Source organism: Sus scrofa, chromosome 2 (assembly GCF_054392235.1).
Source record: "Sus scrofa isolate SSC_HxYL_T2T_F1_AM1 chromosome 2, Sscrofa_HxYL_maternal_Yorkshire_Landrace_v2.0, whole genome shotgun sequence".
In the NCBI taxonomy this organism is placed as follows: domain Eukaryota; kingdom Metazoa; phylum Chordata; class Mammalia; order Artiodactyla; family Suidae; genus Sus; species Sus scrofa.
The window spans coordinates 100,090,372-100,114,099 of record NC_139384.1 but is presented as its reverse complement, the minus strand read 5'-3'; the positions used below and the strand labels follow the sequence as shown (position 1 = coordinate 100,114,099).

General features: G+C 40.6%; 1 protein-coding gene across 15 annotated transcripts in view; it reads right to left on the bottom strand.

The window, feature by feature from the left end:
• Window positions 1-23,728, bottom strand: part of RASGRF2 (Ras protein specific guanine nucleotide releasing factor 2) — a 266,150-nt gene that overhangs the window by 161,127 nt on the left and 81,295 nt on the right. For 14 of the 15 annotated variants that reach the window (XR_014838159.1, XR_014838160.1, XR_014838158.1 and 11 more), the window contains exons 3-4: window positions 2,821-2,968; window positions 513-602 (exon numbers count right to left, since the gene is read on the bottom strand). Coding sequence is in view for 11 of the 15 variants with exons in the window: in XM_021084503.2 (XP_020940162.2) it covers window positions 513-602; window positions 2,821-2,968 (238 nt within the window). In the remaining 4 variants the exon portion in view is untranslated. Of the gene's footprint in view, window positions 1-512; window positions 603-977; window positions 1,369-2,820; window positions 2,969-23,728 lie in introns of those variants that run through there. The other variant, XM_085013941.1, reaches the window with a different exon arrangement.

Genomic DNA, 23,728 nt, shown 5'->3' with positions numbered 1-23,728 from the left:
AGTAAGATGGAAAGAGCTGCTGATTATGTAGATGTTAAACAAAAAAGAAACAACAATAAACCAGAAATCTGCAGAGATGTACTGATTCACTCAATCTTCTCATGTGCTCCCCCCACAAAAGCTTCTCTAAATAAGCACCGAAGACTTAAGCTAAAAGAAATATTTTCCAAGTTTAATTAAAAGAAATACTCCCCCCAAAATACAAAAGCAGCACCAAATCAGAAGGTTCAGCAGCACTTAACCCAACTAGAGAATACTATTGTCTTAACATCCGGCTTTGGCATCTTTCCTACAGGATCCACAAATGGATCCCAGAACTGGAAAGAAATCTCAAGCTTAAGCTTTTCCAGAGATGTAAGCATGTGTTTCCACTTTGAGGCACAAGTCTGGGAGCCTTTGGAAGAGAAACACTAAGATCGGTCTCAGCTCAGAGTCAGGGTGGCAAAGTCGCCACTCCAGAAAGACAACCGGTTGTCATGCTCTCCCAAACCTGGAAACCCCCAGCACTGTACCTTTTTAATCTTCTTGATGTCTGGATCCTCATCTTCTTGATTGCTTTGGTAAGGTCTCATTCGTTCCTTGGTTTTATTAAGAGCGATAATCTATAACACAAAATCAGTCCATTTCATGATGTGAAAATACTAGACTACAACCATAAATCATAAGAAGTTTCAAGATCCTCAGGCAACATTCACTATTTAGATACCCATCTTCCTCGGGTATTGAGTCAGGGTAAGCATGACCTTCACCCCAAGACTGTTTTGTTATGCTGCTAACAAATGTGCTTGTAAGTGACTGTGGAATGTGTAAAGTCTGAATTAGAGAAATGTTAGTTCAAAACTAGGTCCTGACTGCCAGTGGCGACCAGACCAAGGCCTTCTCGGCATCTCAGTTCATATCCTTCATCTCACGAAAGGCAGCTTCCTGTAATGCCCTGTGGTCTCCAAATGCAGTGACCCTCAGCTCAAAGCTCTTACTTCTTATATCAGCCGATAGCCTTCCAAGGACAGCAGGCTCACAGATCTCCTTGGGAAAATGGTAATGGCAAAGGGAACTTCAGAGCTCAGGGGTCGGTCAAGCCAGCCAAGAAAAGACAAAAAGGCAAAGAAGAATTGAAACAACCTGTGCTCTCTCTTTATAGTCTCAGCTCAGTTCTGTGACCTATGAGGGACAATGCAAATCCAGGTAGCCTGGACTATCACTCAATTTCAGGCTCTTGCAAAATAAAGGACCTATTCAGATTTACTACCAAGCCAACACTTAAAAAGCTGAGCTCATACTTGCTCCCTCTGACCTGTCTTTACATTTTGTCCCCATTACCAAATACACTCCTCTGCCATTTTCTGCCATGGAGGTGGAAAAATAAAAGGAGGAGGAAATAAATTATGGCTCCTATCAAGCGACCACACAAGACATACCTGCTACTGACAGTTTTTAGCTGCAATATATATTCACACTAAAATAGAACATAGCAAAGACAGATAAGCACACACAAATAAATATTGGGGAACATTGCTTGGTGCTAAGTTTCGCTCATGGAGTAAATGCCAACCTCTTTCATTTAGTAGACAAGCATCTGCTCTAGCAAACTCTGGCAAAGACAGAACACAATAATTTTGTTTTAAATTACAGTGCCTGATATAGTCTTTTAAAATGCAGGTTTGTAAAGTTTTTTGTTGTTGTTTTCATTATCTCAGATTTCAGAGTTGAATCAGGAAGTTAACAGCACTAATGATATGGTGAACAGTTTGCAACTTATCATCATCAGAGAGGCAAAAAGATCCCAATGGGAGTCAGCTTATACCCATCCTCTGTCTGCTGGAGGTGAGGTACTCAAGCAGCTGGAGGTGAAAACCCTCACAGAAGAAGATGTGAGGAAACGAAGAAGAAAACGTTGAATAACAGAAAAGCAACAAGAAAGTGATGGAGGCTGAGGAGCCTGAATTGCTTCTGTTCAAAAGGATACAATTAGTAGTAGGCTGCATTCTGTCTTATGCTTTTCTTTGATGCTAAGAAGATACTATCACACCACTGGTCAGAAAGAGTAGAAGAAAGCTCATTTTCTATATTCCTCTTCAATTCTTTAGCTATTGATCACTTCCCACCGGGAATGATAGGACAGCAAAGGAAGGTACACTCAGGTTTCAGAGGCACCTCAGAGAGAGGGAGGGTCTACAAATACCCCGTGGCTGCGGGCTTCACCACCACCTTCTGCTCTCACTGGAGCCAAACACACTATGGGGGAGGGAGGCTGCAGAGCCTGAAGAATTCACACTCAGAGGAGCGCTGGGAAGTTGAGGGAAGCAGGAATTCCAACTGCAGGGGAAAAAATGCACCCTGGCATATGTTCTATACTTTAACTCAAATGAGTTTTTCAAAATTCTAGAGGGGAGAAAGCTAGACGCCTTAGACAGAGAAAAAGTAAAGACTTTCTGAATTCATGTTTGGACCTTCCTAAGTTGTCATTCAGACTTTAACTGCATCTATGACAGGCTCCCAATTTTCACTGCTGGGAGTCAATCTGAAAATAGTTCAAACTTATAGTCAACTCTTGAATATGTGATCAAATGAAGGACATCAGGAGCATAAACAACTCAAAAAGAGCACATTATCCTGACATTGCACTGTAGCATATCTACCTAATCCTAACACAGACATTAGATTCTTTTCTAAGGTACACTAGTAGCCTAGACATATACATGCTGATGGCAGAGGAACTAAGTTTGGGATTAAAATTTTGGCCTGACAGACCTTAAGTAATCATGTGGAAATGACAATACACATGGAATAATGAGGAGGACTCAATTAACTGGGAAGTACCTCTGATTTAAGCCTTTCGATTTCTGTATCTTGATCTTCAAGCTGATGCCGGAGCTGGTTGGCAGCAATTTTTTCTGTCTCTACGATCTGAACGAGATGAATGTACTTCTGCATTAACACTTCCCTCTCAATCAAAATGTCTGCATAACTTAAGAGAAAATTACAGAGTTAGTCATTGAGATACTATTCCACTACAGTTTCATACAGAACAGCACATACTACATTCATTTAAAAAGAAGCCATAAATATAGTTTGCTGGCTAACTCTACTTTGTGTAAACATTATCATCGGGCTAACATTTGGCATCTTTTAACACCACAGAATTTGAATCACCATCATATTACATACTTGGTACTAAGAGTTTGTTAAATGATGGCTTCCATCCCCAACTTTGTCACATAAGTGAGAAAGGTGCAAAGCAAATCTATTGTTTTATAAAGATGAACTGATGGCACATATTCAAAATATTTCACTGGATGAGGCACCAGCCTATCAGAACAGACCTGCCACCAAGCAGGCAGAGACCATCAGAGCAGGCACTGGCTGGAAAGAACTATGATGCCTATTCCAGTGACCACCAAGCCCTGTTTGGCTCTCTTTGTGAGGCCACTGACTCCCTGTCCAGAACCAACAGAGGCAAACATTTCATTCTAAAAATAAGTGTAGATTCTCATTGTAGGTCATCAGCCTACACTGACAATGGACAATTGCCATGTCCATTTCTTTGGCCAAGTGTGAAAAAGGCAAGAGTTCTCTTTTAGACTTTTATTGATCTCTGTGGCACCTGGATTTTTGCTTCCAGATCTTCTTGCACCCTTCAGGGTGGTAAGAAGATTATATGGTCCTCCATTCACATAATCTTGTCCGAATGGTATGGTAATAGTAATAAATAACATTGGCTATTTATTGAATGTGTGGGATGTACCAAATATATTATTGCTCTCCCAGCAACCCCGAGGGAGAGGCTTTATCACCCCAATTGTACAGAGAAAGAATCTGATGCTCAGAGAGGTCACACAGCTAGTAGGCGGCAGGGCTGGGATTCAAATCGAGATTTGACCCAAAGCCCATGTTCTTAACCACAAACTACACTCTCTCCCTAATGAGAAACAGCACACTGGATCTAAACAAGAATAATACAACAGACATATCTGGAGATACCTGCCCGATCTTGCACCACTTACCTCTTTTTTGGGAACTTGGACAGTAGCAGTCATGCCACATATCACACAATGAACAATGAGCATAATCACTGGTCATGAGCACAATCACTGGTCTCAAAAGAAATAGCTGGCCCACTCATGGGGTTCCTGTCGTGGCTCAGCACGTTACAAACCTGACTAGTATCCACAAGGATGTGGGTTCAATTCCTGGAGCCGCTCAGTGGCTTAAGGACCCACCATTGCCGTGAGCTGTGGTGTAGGTCACAGATGTGGCTCAGATCCTACATTGCTGTGGCTGTGGTATAGGCTGGCAGCTGTCACTCTGATTTGACCCCTAGCCTGGGAACTTCCATATGCTGCAGATGTGGCCCTAAAAAGCAGAAAGAAAGAAAGAAAGAAAAGAAAAGAAAAGAGGAGTTCCCGTGGTGGCGCAGCGGTTAACGAATCTGACTAGGAACCATGAGGTTGCGGGTTCGGTCCCTGCCCTTGCTCAGTGGGTTAACGATCCGGCGTTGCCGTGAGCTGTGGTGTAGGTCGCAGACGCGGCTCGGATCCCGCGTTGCTGTGGCTCTGGCGTAGGCCGGTGGCTACAGCTCCGATTCAACCCCTAGCCTGGGAACCTCCATATGCCGCGAGAGCGGCCCAAGAAATAGCAACAACAACAACAAAAAAGACAAAAAATAAAAAAAATAAAAAATAAATAAATAAATAAAATTATTAAAAAAAAAAGAAAAGAAAAGAAAAGAAAGAAAGAAAGGAGGGAGGGAGGGAGGGAGGGAGGGAAGGAAGGAGAAAGAAAGAAAGAAAAGAGAGAGAGAGAAAGAAAGAAAGAAAGGAAAGAAAGAAAGTAAGAAAGAAAGAAAGAGAGAAAGAAAGGAGGGAGGGAGGGAGGGAAGGGGAAAGAAAGAAAGAAAGAAAGAAAGAAAGAAAGAAAGAGAGAAAGAAAGAGAGAAAGAAAACGAACGAACTGGCCGAAGGTAAACTAACTGGGTTTTTTCTCCTCAAATCTGGGATTGTGCCTCTGATTTATTTGCTTGAGCTGAGATACAAGCTTGGAAGCTCAGGTTACTGTTGTTGCTTAGCCATGTTTGGCCACAATCATGCCAAAACAAAGTCAGCTGAGAGAGAAAAGAATAAGCAGATGACCAGAAACACAGAGACAAGAGAGAAAGTCTGAGACAGAAAAGTAATGACTTCCTGGATTCCTGCTGGCTGTCTAGTTTCTGGTTCAGAACCTCATGATATCTGAATATAGTTTTAGCTTTGGGTTCAGTGAGATACTATTGCAGCTTCCACCTAATAAACTCTCTTTTTAACTAGTTTGAAATAGCTTTGGACCTTGGAACTAGAACAATCTTAAGACAATTCTAAAATCACAATTTTAGTTCAATTATCTCAACATTCTCAGCACTTACATCATGTGTGCCATAAGTGTTAGAAAAAAACAAAGTGTCAGCAATATTGTTAAGTCACTTGTTCTAAGAAATTACCCTAAGAGAGCAGAAAGGCTATGTAATGGGAAGAGGGAGAGAGAGGAAGAGCATGGTCTTCTTAGAAATATGCTTTGGGGAACTTTAAAAGGAGGAAGTAATAGGAGTTCCCAGCGTGGCGCAGTGGTTAATGTATCCGACTGGGAGCCATGAGGTTGCAGGTTTGATCCCTGCCCTTGCTCAGTGGGTTAAGGATCAGGCATTGCCATGAGCTGTGGTGTAGGTCACAGACGTGGCTCGGATCTGGCGTTGCTGTGGCTGTGGTGTAGGCCGGTGGCTACGGCTCCGATTCGACCCCTAGCCTGGGAACCTCCATGTGCCTTGGGAAGCAGCCCTAGAAAAGGCAAAAAGACAGAAAAAAAAAAAAAAAAAAAGGAGGAAGTAATAATTGAGCATGAGAAAGTTACTATAATACAAATTCTGCCCTTTCTCATCAGTTTTATTAGGAAAATGCCAAATTTATTACAAATACGTTAGGTCAGTGTTTGGTAGCAAAACGGTATTTTATTTTCTCTTATAAAAAGGAAAAGTCCAAAGCAGGATGTGCAGCTGAATTCACACAGACTTACCACTGACATCTGCCTCCCTTTACTTCCAAGGTCCCATCGAAATGCTAGGAACACAGTTTTTTGTTTAAAGAGTGAAACCATACGAGCATTATAAAACAGGAAAATATGCCAACAGACCAGAAGTTTGATGCAATTCTATGAAGAGAAAAACCAAGCAGAATCAGAGTGGTGGGAAAATGAGAGCAGAGGAAACCACACACACTGACCCCTTGCAAAAGCATGATTCCCACGGAGTGGCCAGAGATGCCCTGAGCCCAGAATCAACAAATACAAAGGACCGGAGTCAGTTCGGGAATTACCATCAAGGCCTTTCATTAAACAAATGCCTTTAGACCATCTGGAGGTTGGGTTCCTCCTCTTCTCACCCAGCAAGGTAAAGAAATAAAAGACACAAATGGCAGGAGTGATTTGCCCTCAAGTCACAGCCCAAAGCCTGCCCTCTGTAGAAGCCCCCAGGTGAGGAAGCTGGATTAGGAGAGAAGAGAGCTTGGCTTTACACCACACATCCACTGCATACACAATAGAGAACTGAAAAGGAAAGGCACTGAGAGGAACTAGGCGTGAAATACACTGTATTCATTTTCTACTGTGTAATAAGCTAACCCAAACTTAGTGGTTTAAACAACACATACTTATTATCTCATAGTTTCCCTGGGTCAGTTTAGCTGGATTCTCAGCTCAGAGCCTCACAAGGCTGCAATCAAGGTGTCAGCCAAGGTGCATCTTCTTCTGGAGGCTTGAATGGGGAAGAACCCACTCCCAAGTTCATTTAGGTTGTTGGAAAAAGTCACTTTCTTGCAGCAGTAGACCACAAGCAGTTTATTTCTTCAAGACCAGCTGGAGAGCATCTCTGACCTCAGGGAGGGCCTCCATCCCACTTTTATTTCATTAAGTCAGGCCCACCCAGGAAAACTCTCCCTTTTAATTAACTCAAAGTCAAGTGACTTAGGACCACAAATGCATCTGCAAAATCCCTTTTCCTTTGCCATGTAATGTAACCCAATCAAAGGAGTGACTATCTGGCTATGTGTGCTATAGACTAGTAGCTGGTAGCAAGTCACAGGTAGAATCACAGAAGGTGGGATTCCAGCCAATCTTCCTGCCATCTGCCCACATACCTGTAAAGGAAGCCTACACAAGTGACACAGCCCTTGCAACTACAGTCACAATGTAAACCCAGGCCAGCTACCTGTAATAACCCTCAAGGTCCTTCATTTAGAAACAGAGATCGGAGTACCCACTGTGGCACAGCAGAAACAAACCTGACTAGGAACCATGAGGTTGCGGGTTCAATCCCAGGCATCACTCAATGGGTTAAGAATCTGGCATTGCCATGAGCTGTGGTGTAGGTCACAGATGCAGCTTGGATCTGGCATTGCTGTGGCTGTGACATAGGCCAGCAGCTGTAGCTCCCATTCGACCTCTAGCCTGGGAACCTCCATATGCCGTGGGTGCAGCCCTAAAAAAAAAAAAAAAAAAAAAAAAGAAAGAAAGAAAGAAAGATCACTAAATACTTGAGAAAGCAAATCCCAAAGAGAAAGTAGTAGGCAGCATATAAGACGGTCCCCACTGGTCCATGCCCACTTATGTTCACGTTCTTAACCCTTCCTCTTGAGCGTAAACTAGACCAAGGTGACATACTTCTAAGGAATGGAATGTGGCAAAAGTGACCTCATGGCACTCCCAAGGTCAGTTTACAAGAAGACTCTGGCTTCCATTTCATTGGCCTTTTCCTGCTGTTTTGCCAGTTTGCACTGGAAGCCAGCATAGTGCTGGGAGTTGCTATATGGAGAGGTCCACAAAGATGGTGACTGAGAGAGGCCTCTGGCCAACAGCTGATGAGGAACTGGGGCTTCAAGGCAACAACTGATAAAAAAGTGAATCTGGCTACCAATCATGTGCGTGAACTTGGAAGCAGATCCTTTCCCTTTTGAGCCTTCAGATGAGACTGCAGACCTGGCTGACATCCTAGATTTTGCCTTCTGACCTTATGTCAGAGGCACCCAGCTAAGTGGTACCTGGATTCCTGACTCACAGACACTGTGGGGACAATAAATTGTTTATTGTTTTAAACATTGTGGAGTAAATTGTTAAGCAGCAGGAGACAATAAATACAGCCTTAAATGAACAAACAAAACTATATTAGAGAAACAAGACTTATTCAGGGGACAGAGGTTTATTATCGTCCAAGAGATGTGAAAGGACTGGAGAGCCATAAAGCAAAAAGGGGTTGCCATAGAAAAGACGTAATTAGATAAAAGGAAGAGTTCTTGGAAATGAAAATGATTATTAAAATTTTACAGGTCAGTGAATATGCTAACCAATAAACCAGACATGGCTGATAACTAAACTGAGTGATTGCAGAGATAAAGAACACTGAGTGAAAATACAAAGAGATAAAAAATATAAAAGAAAAATGAGCAGTAATGAGTACAGATCCAAGAACTCTGATGGGAGTTCTAGAAGAGAAAAAAAAATAGAGACTGTGATGGGGAAGAAATAATCAAGAAATCAAAGAAGCCTCCCTAGACCTGAACAGGATACAATTCAAATGAAGGGCTAATTCAAATGCCAGAAAGGATAAGTGAAAAAAATTTCACATCCTGACATACCCTGGTAAAATATCAGAGCTCTAAGAACAGAGAAAAAAATTATAAAAGGTTCCAAAGAGAAACCACAGGTTAGCTAAAGAAAGCAACGATGAATCTGATGTGCTTCTCATTAGTAACCTGGGATGCTAGATCATAAAAGAAAATGGAAAGAAAAATATTATGAACTTCAATCCTATAGCCAGGCAACCAATCAATTAACCAAGTGCCAGTGTAAGACAGAAACAGTTTACTAATAACTAGACTTTCTATGGGAGAAAAATTATGAGGAGGTAGTCTAATCAAACAAAATAAAACAAAGACCAAGGAAGATATGGAATGCAAGAATACAAACTTTTGACGAAGTAAAGGACACAAGAAAGAAATAAGGAGTTCATGCATGTAGGCGTCTTCTTCAAGGAGCAAATGTTCAATTGCATACAATACATTGCTCTGTGGAACCAAACACCAGCCATGATGGTTGGTACATCATATTTGTATAACCACGATGTTAAGTGCCCTTTCTGTTTTTTTAATTTTCAGAATCAACAAAGGCTTAACTAAATTTAGAGAATAGAAGCTAAATGTTTAAAAATTTATAGAGAATAAGTAACAATGAAAATAATAAAATTTCAGAGTATACGAAAGAAAAGAACAATAAGAACACATTAGATGTCTTAATTTACTTATCCTTCAAAGCAGGGAATCAATATATATTGCCCAAAGTTCAGAAATTAAACAGAGGTTTAATGCTATCTTTTTAAGATATAAAGTCAACCACTGCACGAGATAAAAGTATGTAAGTATCAGAAACAGAGGGGACAGAGGGAGGAGAGGTAAGAGATAATTTAAGAGTGTTAAATTCTTCAACTTTTTAGCAGGGAGCCAGGCAATAATACTACCTAAAATTACTGAGTCAAGAAACAGACAAAAGGACTTCATAGAATATATAAATGACTAACAAATACTGGAAAAAAATGCTATGTAATCAAAGAAGTAAAAAATGTTTAACAAATTCATCGAGAGTTTTAGAAAACAGGGAGTTCCCATCATGGCACAGCAGAAGTGAATCCGGGAGTTCCCGTCGTGGTGCAGTGGTTAACGAATCCGACTAGGAACCATGAGGTTGCGGGTTCGGTCCCTGCCCTTGCTCAGTGGGTTAACGATCCGGCGGCGTTGCCGTGAGCTGTGGTGTAGGTTGCAGACGCAGCTCGGATCCCGTGTTGCTGCGGTTCTGGGGTAGGCCGGTGGCTACAGCTCCGATTCGACCCCTAGCCTGGGAACCTCCATATGCCGCAGGAGCGGCCCAAGAAATAGCAAAAAGACAAAAAAAAAAAAAAAAAAAAAAAAAAAAGAAGTGAATCCGACTAGGAAACATGAGGTTGTGGGTTCGATCTCTGGCCTTGCTCAGTGGTTAAGGATCCAGTGTTTCCGTGAGCTGTGGTGTAGATAGCAGTTGCAGCTCAGATCTGGTGTTGCAGTGTCTGTGGTATAGGCTGGCAGCTGTAGCTCCAATTCCACTCCTAGCCTGGGAACCTCCATATGTCACAGGTGTGGACCTAAAAAGCAAGGGGAAAAAAAAAAAAAAGAGTTTTAGAAAACAATATTTCAAGCACCAGCAAAGATATGATAAAATGGGTGCTGTCTACTGGAGTGAGGCATTCCAAAAGACAATGTCACAATATGTATCAAGATAGGTTAAAAAAGGTCATACATATCTTTGGTCAATTTCACTTCTAATAATCTAACCAAAGGAAAATAAACAGAGACTTGCACAAAGATGTACAAAGAAACAAGATATTCATTCATTAAAATAAATATAAGAGAATGGAAACAATCTAAATATACAATCAGAAGTGATTAAGCAAGCAACAGTACATCCATCTAATGGAATGATACAAGCCATTTAAAACTCGTATTTTTCAGGACTTCCCCTGTGGCTCACAGCAACACTACAGTGGCTGGGTTCAACCCCTGCACCACATCTTCCCCTTCTGCTGCTTCTTCTCCATCTGCTGATGAGCGTTTAGGTTGTTTCCATATCTTGGCTATTGTAAATAAATGCTACAGTGAACACAGGGCTGCATATTATCTTTTTGAATTAGTGTTTTTACATTTTCTTGAAGTTTATCCTGCCTTTTTTTTTTCTTTTTTAATGATTTTTATTTTTTTCCATTATGGCTGGTTTACAGTGTTCTGTCAATTTTCTCAGCAAGGTGACCCAGTCACACACAACATATACATTCATTTTTCTCATATTATCCTGTCTTTTAAAAAAAACTGATTATAGCTGATTTACAATGTTCTGTCAGTTTCTGCTGTACAGTGCAATGACCCAGGCATACATATATCCATTCTTTTTCTCATAAAAAAACTTATTTTTCAGATTCTTTTCCCATATAGATTATCACAGAATACTGGGTAGAGTTCCCTGTACTATACAGCAGGTTCCTGTTGGCCAGTCATTTCATATACTACAGTGTGCATATGCCAATCCAAATCTAAAAAAGAATGGATTGTGTGTATGTATAGCTGAATCACTTTATTGTACAGCAGAAATTACCACAACATTGTAAATCAACTATATACTTCAATAAAACTTTAAAATGAAAAAATAAAAATAAAATAAATGGACTTTTACCAAAAAAACTTGTAAAAATATATATATATATAAAATGAGTGAATAAAAAAAGGATGGCTACCAAAAATTGTTTTTAAAAAATCACCTTTTTGGAGTTCCCATTGTGGCGCAGTGGTTAATGAATCTGACTAGGAACCACGAGGTTGCGGGTTCGATCCCTGGCCTTGCTCAGTGGGTTAAGGATCTGGCATTGCCATGAGCTGTGGTGTAGGTCGCAGACGTGGCTCAGATCTGGCGTTGCTGTGGCTGTGGTGTAGGCCGGCAGCTACAGCTCCGATTAGACCCCTAGCCTGGGAACCTCCATATGCTGCAGGAGCGGCCCTAGAGAAAGGCAAAAAAAAAAAAAAAAAACACACATTTTAAAAGAGTAGTTAACATAGTGGAACATACCCAAAGACTACTAATAAATGAACACCACCAACAAAAAACCCAGTAGATTTAAATAAATATGATTTGCGCATGTACACACATATATGTTCACATAAAGAGAGAGAAAATTATGTATATCACAGGTACAAGGGGTTGGAAAGCAGGGGAGAGAAAGATAGGTACTCCAAACACAAAAAGGCGCTTTCTCTGGTTGGAGCAATTACGGGTAACTTTTAATTACTTCTTTTCTGCTTTTTTGTATTTTCCAGCATCTCTATAATATTAAGTGGAAACCCCCTCAACACACACACACACAAATCCTAATAGCAGTTAGTTACTTTGTGAGGTGAGTTATGTGATATTTATTTCCTTCTTTATATGTTCTGTGACTCCAAATTCATTCTTTCATTCAATGTTTATTGAATGTTATGTATCCAGAAACTGTTCAAAACACTGGATACTGGAGTAAACAAAGTAGGAAAAAAAAAAATCTGTGCCCTCATGAAGCTTATATTGTAGTGCAGAGGAAAACACAATAAAATAAAAGCAAAAAATATATAGTATGTTACCTGGTGATGGTTACCCTTAAAAGGAAAAAGGGAGGAGAAGCATGGGAAGTGGGGAAGATGGGGTTACAATATTTCCTTTTCTTTCTTTCTTTCTTTCTTTTAATTTTAAAAAAAAATTTTTTTAATTGTCTTTTTAGGGCTACACCCGTGGCATATGGAGGTTCCCAGGCTAGGCGTCCAATTAGAGCTACAGCTGCCAGCCTACGCCACAGCCACAGCAATGCCAGATCTGAGCCGTGTCTACGACCTATGCCACAGCTCACGGCAATGCCGGATCCTTAACCCACTGTGCAAGTCCAGGGATCAAACCCACAACTTCATGGTTCCTAGTCGGGTTTGTTTCCGCTGTGCCATGACAGGAACTCCTCTTTCTTTTCTTTTTCAGCAGCACCCACAGCATATTAAAGTTCCCGGGCCAGGGACTGAATCTAAGCCTCAGCTGCAACCTATACCATAGCTGCAGTAACACCAAGTCCTCAACCTGCTGTGCCACTGCAGGAACTCTGGGGCTCCAATTTTAACCAAGGTATGTAAGAGGTCTCGCTAAAGAGCTAGTACTAGAGTAAGGACCTGAGGAGTGAGCCTTGTGGACAAGTGGAGGAAGCCTTCCAGGTAGAGGAAACTGCAAGTGCAAAAGCCCCACAGTGGAGCAGGCCTGGCCTGTGTGGGGAATGGCAAAGTGGTTGGATGACTGCAGAGATACTTGAGAGGCACAAGAGGGGACGAGATTCTAATGCACGTTGGGCTCTGCAGACAGATGAAAAGTCTCAGGTTTCCACCCTGCATGAGATGGTGAGCTTTGATCAGATGTGTGTCAAGATCCAACTTCTTAACAGGATCATGCTGGCTACTGTGATGAGACAGGACAGAGGTGAGGGGTGTAGCACAAGGGGAGAAAAGGAGACCAGCTGGAGGTTCCGCAATAACCCAGGCAAAAATGTGGAAGATTAGTCCAGCACCAAGCATGGGACCTGGCACAAAATGGTCTTTCAAATGAAGTCACAGTCAAGTGAAAAAAAAAAAAGTCATCTAGTATGATTTACTCTTCTTCATAAAATAATTTTCATTTCTCATAACTTTCAAGTCATTCAAAGCATTTCACTGGGTCTCCCTAGTTTACCACTGGGATATACTCTCACCTTCAAATCATAAAGCTTTCTTTAGGTATCTCACTAGTAAATAAAAGTCTGCTCTGGACAGTGTCAGCTCAACTGAAAATGCATGTATGGCTTTCCATCAATGTAAGAATTTTCAGAGCATTGCTATTTCTATTCCACTATATTTCCAATATATGTTTTATCTGATTAAATGTTCCAGTTACTAGATAATGCTCAAGTTTAAGAGTGCCTGCCTCATCTATTCATTACTTCTGATTTTTTGCTTTTGGTTGTTCAGTTTAATTTCTCTCAAGGAAAAAAAAAATGGTTTCTCACTGCCAAGAGAAATTATTATTTAAGCCATATAAATCAACTTGTTGAAAGCCAAACTAATCTGTTGAATACCAACAGATGGCAAGTTTGAAGCACATATATGGGAGTAAAATATTCATGTGTAATATTTAGAGTCAAACCAAACCACCACCACTCCAGATAGGAGGGAAGGAAATATTCCAGTAAAATCCTGAAAAGTCTAGAGAAGAAGCACAGTATAAAATCATAGGCCTTATCATTAATAAATCCACAAATAACAAGTCTGGAGGGGTTGTGGAGAAAAGGGAACTCTCCTCCACTGTTGGTGGGAATGTAAGCTGATACAGCCACTATGGAGAACAGTATGGAGGTACCTTAGAAAACTATACATAGAACTACCATATGACCCAGCAATCCCACACCTGGGCATATATCTGGATAAAACTTTCCTTAAAAAAGACACATGCACCCGCATGTTCATTGCAGCACTATTCACAATAGCCAAGACATGGAAACAACCTAAATGTCCATCGACAGATGAATGGATTAGGAAGATGTGGTATATATACACAATGAGATACTACTCAGCCATGAAAAAGAATAACATAATGCCATTTGCAGCAACATGGATGGAACCAGAGACTCTCATACTGAGTGAAATAAGTCAGAAAGAAAAAGATAAATACCATATGATATCACTTATACCTGGAATCTAATATACACCACAAATGAACATTTCTACAGAAAAGAAAATAATAGACTTGGAGAATAGACTTGTGGCCATCCGGGGGGGGGGGGGGGAGTGGGAGGGATTGGGAGTGTGGGGTTATTGGATGCAAACTATTGCTCTTGAAATGGATTTACAATGAGATTCTGCTGTGTAGCATTGAGAATTATGTCTAGATATAGTTACATCACAACACAACAATGGAAGGAAAAAGTATGTATACATGTATGTGTAACTTGGTCCCTATGCTGTACAGTGGAAAAAATAAACAAATTAATTAATTAAAAATAAATAAAATCATACGCCTTAATCATTTTTACAGGAGGGAAAAAACTACATTAGCTTAGCAAGGAATTGCTCCTTGGGCCAGAACCTCATACAAGTTATTCTGATTGAAGACAAATTTACTAATGAGAGAGACACCTGTCTAATATGCTAGATATAATTAGCATACATAGGAGGTCCCATTGTAGCTCAGCAGTAATGAACCTGAATAGTATTCATAAGGATGCGAGTTTGATCCTGGCCTCCCTCAGTGGGTTAAGGATCTGGCATTGCCGTAAGCTGCAGCGTAGACTGCAGATGCGGCTCAGAGCTGGCATTGGTGCAGATGTGGCGCAGGCCAGCAGCCACAGCTCTGATTCAACCCCTAGCCTGCACATTTCCATATACCACAGCTGTGACCCCAAAAAGACAAAGATAATAATCATAATAATAAGCATATATATCAAGCATATCAGAGAGAGCGAGAACTATAGTAAAACCCAAACTAAAAAGTCGTGTAACAGGTAACTGAAGAAAAACTTCCACTAGCTCTAGGATTATACTCAATTTTATTGAGAAAACTTTGGAATCAGCAATTCTCATACCACATGAGCACCACAGTGTCTTTGGGAATCGGGAAAATCTGGTCTTGAATGACAGCACTGCAATTCCTACCTAAGCAATGTTTGAGCAAGGGCAGCAACACACTTATCTAGGCTAGACCAGGCCTTCGGGCATCATTCATGGCCCCTTTAACACTGCTACCTTCCATTTTTCTGGCTCTCAAATTCTCTTACATCAATAGCTCCACTCTTACTGGCTAATCAATATTTTTCAGGTGTCACATCAGTTCACTCCTGCTATCTCTTCTCTTTCTACAAATAGGCCCTCCTCTCCTAAGCTGTCCCTTTTACAATGAATGAAAACTCAAGCATTTCTGTGAGGAGAGAGCAAAAAGCTAAATACAATTTAAGGACTAAAACTCCCCGTTTTGAACATGGATCCTTCTTTCCAGTTCACAGTTGTAGTTCATCACTTAAACATGTGACTAAGTTTGGCACATGTAGAAAGCTGTCAGTAATCTTTCTTGAAGCACAAGTCAATATAAAAATACAAGTAAAACATTGTTGTAAGTAAATATAACAGAAAGTCAATAATGGTAAATTATTTCTTTGTCACAAAGCAATTATAAGGAATGCTTCTAAAAGTAGGTACATTTTATAGTATTATATTACAAAACTGAGGAACCTATTTTATATCATAGTTGGTATTGATAACCCTTTCCTAAAACTGAGACTTTTATTTCTTTACAAGTATGCATAAATAAATAGGTATTGGTAGAATTCAATTAATGATCACCAAAAATTCTTTAGCAGAAGTATATTTTCAACTGTATACATTAAACACAAATGGATTAAAGGGGTTTATAAATGTTCATATTCAATTTCCACTATGAGGGCTCTTAAACAAAACAGCAAAGAGGAGGGATGGATTTGGGGTTTGGGATTGGCATATGCACACCAAGGTATATGGAATGATTGGCCAATGGAGACTTGCTATATAGCACAGAGAACTCTACCCAGTACTCTGTGATGGTCTATGTGGGAAAAGAATCTGAAAAAGAACAGATGTGTGCACATGTTTAACTGAATCACTTTGCTGTGCAGCAAAAATTATCACAACACTGTAAATCAACTATACTTTAAGAAAACTTGAAAAAGGAAAAAAACAAACAAAACAAAAAATAGCAATAGAAAGAGGTGTTGGTGAGGCTGTGAAGAAATTGGAACCCTCATACATTGCTGGTGGGAACGTAAAGTGGTGCAGCCATGGGGAAAATAGTTTGGCAATTCCCCAAAAGGTTAAATTTAGAGTTCTGCATGACCCAGTAATTCTACTCCTAGCTATAGCCCCAAGAGAATTGAAAACAAATGTCCACACAAAAACATGTACACAAATATTCATAGCAGCAGTGTTTATAACAGCAAGAAGAAACAACCCACATGACCATCAAGAAGATGACAAGGTCAACAAAACCTGGTATAGTCATTCAATGGAATAGTATTCAGCCGTAAAAAGGAATAGAGGATTGATTATGCTACAACATGGATGAACCTTGATAACATTACATTAAGTGAAAGAAACCAGATCAAAAAAGGCATTTATATGCCCAGAATTGGCAAATCCATAAAGACAACAAGCAGATTAGTGGTTGGCTGGGGCTAGGGAAATTGGAGAATAGGGCATAATGGACCTAGGGTTTCTTTCTTGGGTGTTGAAAATGTTCTGGAATGAGACAGTGGTGATGGTTGCACAACCTTGTTACTATACTAAAAACAACTAAGTGATACCCTTTAAAACCAGTGATTTTATGGTATGTGAATTATATTTCAATTTTTAAAATAATGTTTTAAGAGTTCCTGCTGTGGCTTAGTGGATTAAGAACCCACCGTAGTCTCCGTGAGGATGTGGGTTTGATCCGTAGCCTCACTCAATGGGTTAAGGATCCAGTGGGGCCATGGTGTAGGCCAGCAGCTTCAACTCTAATTGGACCCATAGCCCAAGAACTTCCATATGATGCAGGTGAGGCCATAAAAAGAAAAATAAATAAGTAAAAATAACGTTTTTTTTTAAAGCAATGTAACAACCCCCCTTCCAAAAGCAGTATTTTCTTTACATGATAATTCAAAACTCTTTATGTCAAAAAAAAATGCTGTAGTAGGTGTAAGTATAAGACAAAAAAGTGATACAGGGAATTTACAACAAATATGAAAGACAGCTAATATCTCTGTCATATAAAGAGCTCATAAACAAACTGATAAGAAAAACAACCAATAAGAAAAATGAGGAAAAGACATGAGGTAGCAATTCACGTTGGAAAGAGAGACAAATATTAACCAGAGCCAAAATAGTCTCACTAATTATCAAGGAAATGTTCATTGCACCAAGATACCATTCTCCACCTATCAATATAATAAATATATTTTTTAAATGGTTCCAGATTTCTCATGTCCTAACACAAGGAGATGAAACTGGTACACACACTTCTGAAAAGCAATTTGGCACTGCGCCAGGAGCAGAGGGATAAGCAATGACCAGGATGCATTTGTGTTGAAGGAATTCAAGCTGACGGGGAGAAGCAGGCAAGCAAATCAATGCAATCATCTCATCAGTGCTTTGAGAGAAGTAAGTGGTTTCAGTGGAGACTCAATGAAGGGAATGGTCGGTTCTTCCTGGCTGGGGAGGAAGAAGATTAGGGAACATGGTGCAGATAACTGAGGGCTGAGTCCCGAGAGAGGAGTTAGAGTTACTCAGCCTGGAGGGATGTCCCCATATTCCTGTCTGCATTGCTGTGGCTAGAGAGCCCAGGACACAAGGGGAGGGGACAGCATGAGGCGATCAGAAAGGTCAGATTGGCTCACTGCCTCCCAGACTTGGTTGGGAGGTAATATATATCAGTTGAATGAACGACTATTTTTTTTCTTAAAAACAACACAGAGAACCATTATACTGCTCTCTCTCTTTGTATCTGCTTAACTTTTTCTACAATAAAAAGAATATTGAGTATAATAACTAAAAAAACTAAAAGGAGTGCTGGAGTTCTTCCAGCATTTCAGATGTTTTCATCAGAAAGGGCATTCCGATAATCATGTGGAAGTTAGATAAGAAGAAGACAAATCTGAAAGGGAAACAGGTGATGCACTTGGGCAACCACCATTGACATGGAGAGTCAGGGAGACCAGATGTTCCCGGGTCAAATCCATAAGTGTGACTGATTGGACGTAAGGAGGATGCAGGATGACATCCTGCTGGCTGGAGAGACTCACTGTTCCTTGGGAAGAAAGAAGGGGGCAAGAAGCCACTTGCAGAAAAATGTGAGTTTGGCTTTGGACTTACTGAGTATCACATAACTCTGAGAACCCAGGGGAGGTAATAAATAGAGAGTATGATACAGAATAATGCATATTTGCATATTTATCAGCTTCTGGAGGCACAATATCTTGGCGGTTAGATGCACAGGCCTGACGTGGATCTGAATTCCAGTTCTGCCATTTCTAGTCAACTGGCCTTCAGGAGGTGATTTCATCTCTCTGAGACCTCAGACACAGCGAGAATAGCACCACCTACTTCACAAACTGTTGTGTCTACTGCATGAAAAGAGCATGTGGTGCACAAGAAATGGTCCCCAACAGAGAGAAAGGGCCACTCCATCCACGGGGTGGAAGCCTAAGGAACGGACACCAGGTGAGAAAAGAGGGGACTGCAGAGCAGTGACATTTTTAAAAAAGACAGAACACGAGGGGGAGTGAAAAAGAAGAGAAAAATGATCAAAAAGCTAGAAGATGAATCAGGAGTGAATGATGTCATTAAGAGAAGATTTAAATCATAGAGACCCACATAAACTGATCTCCATCGTGGCTCAGTGGTAACAAGTCCAACTAGGATCCATGAGGATGCAGGTTCAATCTCTGGCCTTGCTTAGTAGATTTGGCATTGCCATGAGCTGCGGTGCAGGCTGGAAGCTGCAGCTCCAATTCAACCCCTAGCCTGGGAATTTTATAAGCCTTGGGTACAGTACTTAAAAGACAAAAAGAAAAAAAAAAGTATATGATAACAAATGCTGGAGAAGATGTAGAGAAAAGGGAACCCTCCTACACTGTTGGTGGGAATGTAAACTCATGCAACCACTATGGAGAACAGTATGGAGGTTCCCCAAAAAACTAAAAATAGAGTTGCCATATGATCCGGCTATCCCACTCCTGGGCATATATCTGGATGAAACTATAATTCAAAAAGATACATGTACCCCAGTGTTCACAGTAGCACTCTTTACAATAGCCAGGACATGGAAGCAAGCTAAATGTTCACTGACAGATAAATGTATAAAGATATGGTATATTTACACAATAGAATATTATTCAGCCATAAGAAAGAATGAAATAATGCCATTTTCAGCTAAATAGATGGACTGAGAGATTATAATACTAAGTGAAGTAAATCAGAAAGAGAGAGATGTATATAGTGAAATCTAAAATATGACAGAGGAGTTCCCTTGTGACCTAGTGGTAAAGGATCTGTCATTGTCACTGCCGTGGCTCGGGTTCAGTCCCTGTCCCAGGAATTTCCACATGCTGTGGGTGTAGCTAGAAAAAATGACACAAATGAACTTAACTATGAAACAGAAACAGAATCACAGACATAGACAACAGACGTGTGGTTGCCTTGAGAAAGGGGGCATAGAGGAGGGACGGATTGGGAGTTCGGGATTAGCAGATGCAAACTATTATATACAGAATGGATAAACAATAAAGTCCCACTGTATAGCACAGAGAACTACAGTCAATATCCTATAATAACCCCCCAAAAAACACACACAAAAAAAAACAAAAAAATAAAAAAGTCACTGTTGACCCAAGTGACACAACTTCAGTGGGGTAGGGCAGAAATCCTTCCCAAAGGGCTGAAAAGAGCAGGAGGTGAGTACAGAGGAAGAAAAACCAAACCATTTCTCCAAAAAGCCAGGCTGCATGTGCAAGAAGTCAGTAGCTAGAATAAGATTCTGGGCCAAGGGAGGAGCTTGGGGTTTGTTTTAAGGTGGAAGAGATTTAAAGAATATTAAAGAACACAAGAAAAAAGTCAAGGGGAGCAGGAGGCGGGAGAGAAGAGGCTCAGGTAAACAGAATGGAACTATAAAAGAGAAATGGAAAAATGTCTGGAGAAAGAAAATCAGAAGGAGGAGGCTGAGGATAGAAATCTTCCTTGAACCAGAGACGGTTCTCTTCCGGTGCTTCTCTAAACCAGAGATGGGCTGAGGTGAGCCCATGGACCAGGAAGACACCAGCGAGGCATGCCTGCTCTGTGTGCAGAGACACGAGGTTGCATCACAGTGCAAGCTGATGATTAAGGAAGGAGACAAGCATTTGAAGCAAAAACCCTTTGAGGAACTGGAAACATAACTGACAGGCAAAAGTATTAACAAAGGGCTGAAAACAGGACAATTCAAGCCCAACTTTTCCTTATAGAAAACAAGTTCTATCATCCAAGTAAATCTTTCACAGTCCACAAACACCCTACCTTTTTCTTTTGTGTTGCACTGTGCAGACTCTAAGGGAAAAAGTGTTGAAGTCTTTCATCATGGCAAATCTGGAGGCAAAGGCCTGACAGAAACTCTTGGTAAAAAAAAAAAAAATACAGTATCTCAAATGAACAAAATCCACATTTTCAGCTTTTTAATAGTGATAGTCTCTCTGTTACAAGAAGAATACAACACATGGCCTTGGGATTGCTTTAGGCTATAACATCAACACCTGTTTCTGATTTTCTAGTCCTGTGGTTTTGTTATGATACATAAAGCATTTTCAGCCTTTCTATGTAATCACTCTTCTGATTTGTGAGGGATTTCTCCATGCACATTCTACAACATGCTAATTTTATGGGGATGACAGGATACACACATGGACAGATTTTAGTGTTGGACAGATTTCCTATTAAATATTTTGCTCTAAATTAAGCCTCTATCCAAGTAAAAAGAATGAGGTTACAAGCATTGGTGTTTGGTGCAGCTACCATGGGTATGGGTATGGGTGGGTATACGTATAAGTGCTTGTGTGTGTGTTGGGGGAGGGGGAAGTGGTGAGAGAAACAGAGAGAGTGAGAGAGAGACAGAGAATATGAACAACAGGCTGCCTCAGGCTCATGTAATCAATAGGACTACAGAAAAAAACTGACTCAAGGGGCTGGATTAGGAGTTCCCTTCGTGGCTTAGCCATTAATGAAACCAACTAGGATCCATGAGGTTATGGGTTTGATACCTGGCCTCATTCAGTGGGTTAAGAATCCGACGTTGCTGTGAGCTGTAGTGTAGGTTGCAGACATGGCTCAGACTCTGTGTGGCTATGGCTGTGGTGCAGGCCGGCAGCTGTAGCTCCGATTTGACCCCCCAAAAAAGAGGCTGGATTAGAGCTTTCTTTAATGATCAAGAAGACAAGGCCTAATTGAAAAACCTTCTCTCTTTTTTTTTTGTTAATTACAATATAGTTAGTTTACATAAAGTTTTATCCAGATATATGCCCAAGAGTGGGATTGCTGGGTCAATCTATGTATAGATGTCTAAGGTACCTCCATAGTGGTTGTACCAGCTTACATCCCCACCAACAGTGCAGGAGGGTTCCCTTTTCTCCACACCCCCTCCAGCATTTGTTGTTTGTGGACTTATTAATGATGGCCATTCTTACTGGTGTGAGGTGGTATCTCATGGTAGTTTGGATTTGCATTTCTCTAATAACCAGGAATGCTGAGCATTGTTTCAGGTGCTTGTTGGCCATCTGTTTATCTTCCTTGGAGAAATGTCTATTCAGGTCTTTTGCCCGTTTTTCCATTGGGTTGTTGGCGGTTTTGCTGTTGAGTTGTATAAGTGCTTGTATATTCTAGAGATTAAGCCCTTGTCAGTTGCATCATTTAAAAGTATTTTCTCCCATTCTGTAAGTTGTCTTTTTGTTTGCTTTTTGGTTTCCTTTGCTGTGCAAAAGCTTGTCAGTTTGAGAGGTCCCATAGGCTTATTTTTGCTTTTAATACTGCTGCCTTGGGAGACTGACCTGAGTAAACATTTATAAGGTTTATGTCAGAGAATGTTTTGCCTATGTTCTCTTCCAGGAGTTTGATGGTGTCTTGTCTTATGTTTAAGTCTTTCAGCCATTTTGAGTTAATTTTTGTGCATGGTGTGAGGGTGTGTTCCAGTTTCATTGATTTGCATGCAGCTGTCCAGGTTTCCCAGCAAGACTTGCTGAAAAGACTGTCTTTTCCCCATTTCATATTCTTGCCACCTTTGTCAAAGATTAATTGACCATAGGTGTCTGGGTTTATTTCTGGGTTCTCTATTCTGTTCCATTGGTCTGTCTGTCTGTTTTGGTACCAGTACCACACTGTCTTGATGACTGTGGCTTTGTAACATTGCCTGAAGTCTGGAAGAGTTATGCCTCCTGCTTGGTTTTTGTTCCTATGTGTAATGGGGTCACCATGCTGTATAGTAGAAAAAAAAATTGTACTGGGGAAATAACAATAAAAAAATTAAAAAATAAAAATAAATACAATTCTCAGTGCTACCATGCAGGAAAGAGCTGTGAGAGTGGACTGATGGCCAGTAATAATAATAACCGTTGCAGTAGACTTATACCTGAGGAAACTTCTTTAAGGCACCTTGACCCTTACGAGAGGGCTGGTCTATAGAACTCTGTCATGGTAACCTTTTCCCTAGTGATTCTGCCAAGTTCACTGCCATCAGATGAAGTAGGAAAATCTTGTGTTAGAGGGAGTGGGATGAGACTGGGAATTTGGGGTTAGCAGATGCAAACTACTGCATTTGGAATGGATAAATAATGAGATCCTGCTGTATAGCCCTGGGAACTATATCTAATCACTTGTGATAGAACATGATCGTGGAGAATGTGAAAAAAAGAATGTATATAAATGTATAAGTGGGTCACTTTGCCGTACACCAGAAACAGACAGAACATTGTAAATCAACTATAATTTTTAAAAAAAGCTTTTAAAAAAAGAAAAAAATAAAATAAAATATAGTTAGTTTACAATGTTGTGCCAATTTCTGCACAAGAAAGTGACTCAGCTTTATGTATATGTACATTCTTTTTTTATATTCTTTTCCATCATGGTCTATCCCAGGAGATGGATACTGAACAATCTGAACTAGAGGATGAAGTCTCTCTGCTCATTAAGTTCAAAACTGACAGGATGAAGGAAAGGGCTAAGTCAAGCCCTGGCCAAACTAAATCTGACATGAGCTTTATGGAAATGGAAGCATATGCCAAATTCCTTTTTCTCTTGGAAATACCTTCCCCATGGAGGAAAAATTAAGAGCCACCTTCCACAGGCACACACTAAAGGGAGAAAAGAGCATTGAGGAGGGGCGCTGAGTTTCAGCTGGAGAAGTTGGAAAGCAGGTAAAAGACCGTAGGACCAGCTCAAACCCTGAAAGCATAAGCGATGGTTCTGCAGGGCAAGCAAAGCAGCATACACCCCACGGTGTGCAACACCTTGCACCACGTTCTCCATGGCTCCGATGTTTCAAAGGCCTCCCCTGACCCGAGTCTTGGTAGAAGCCC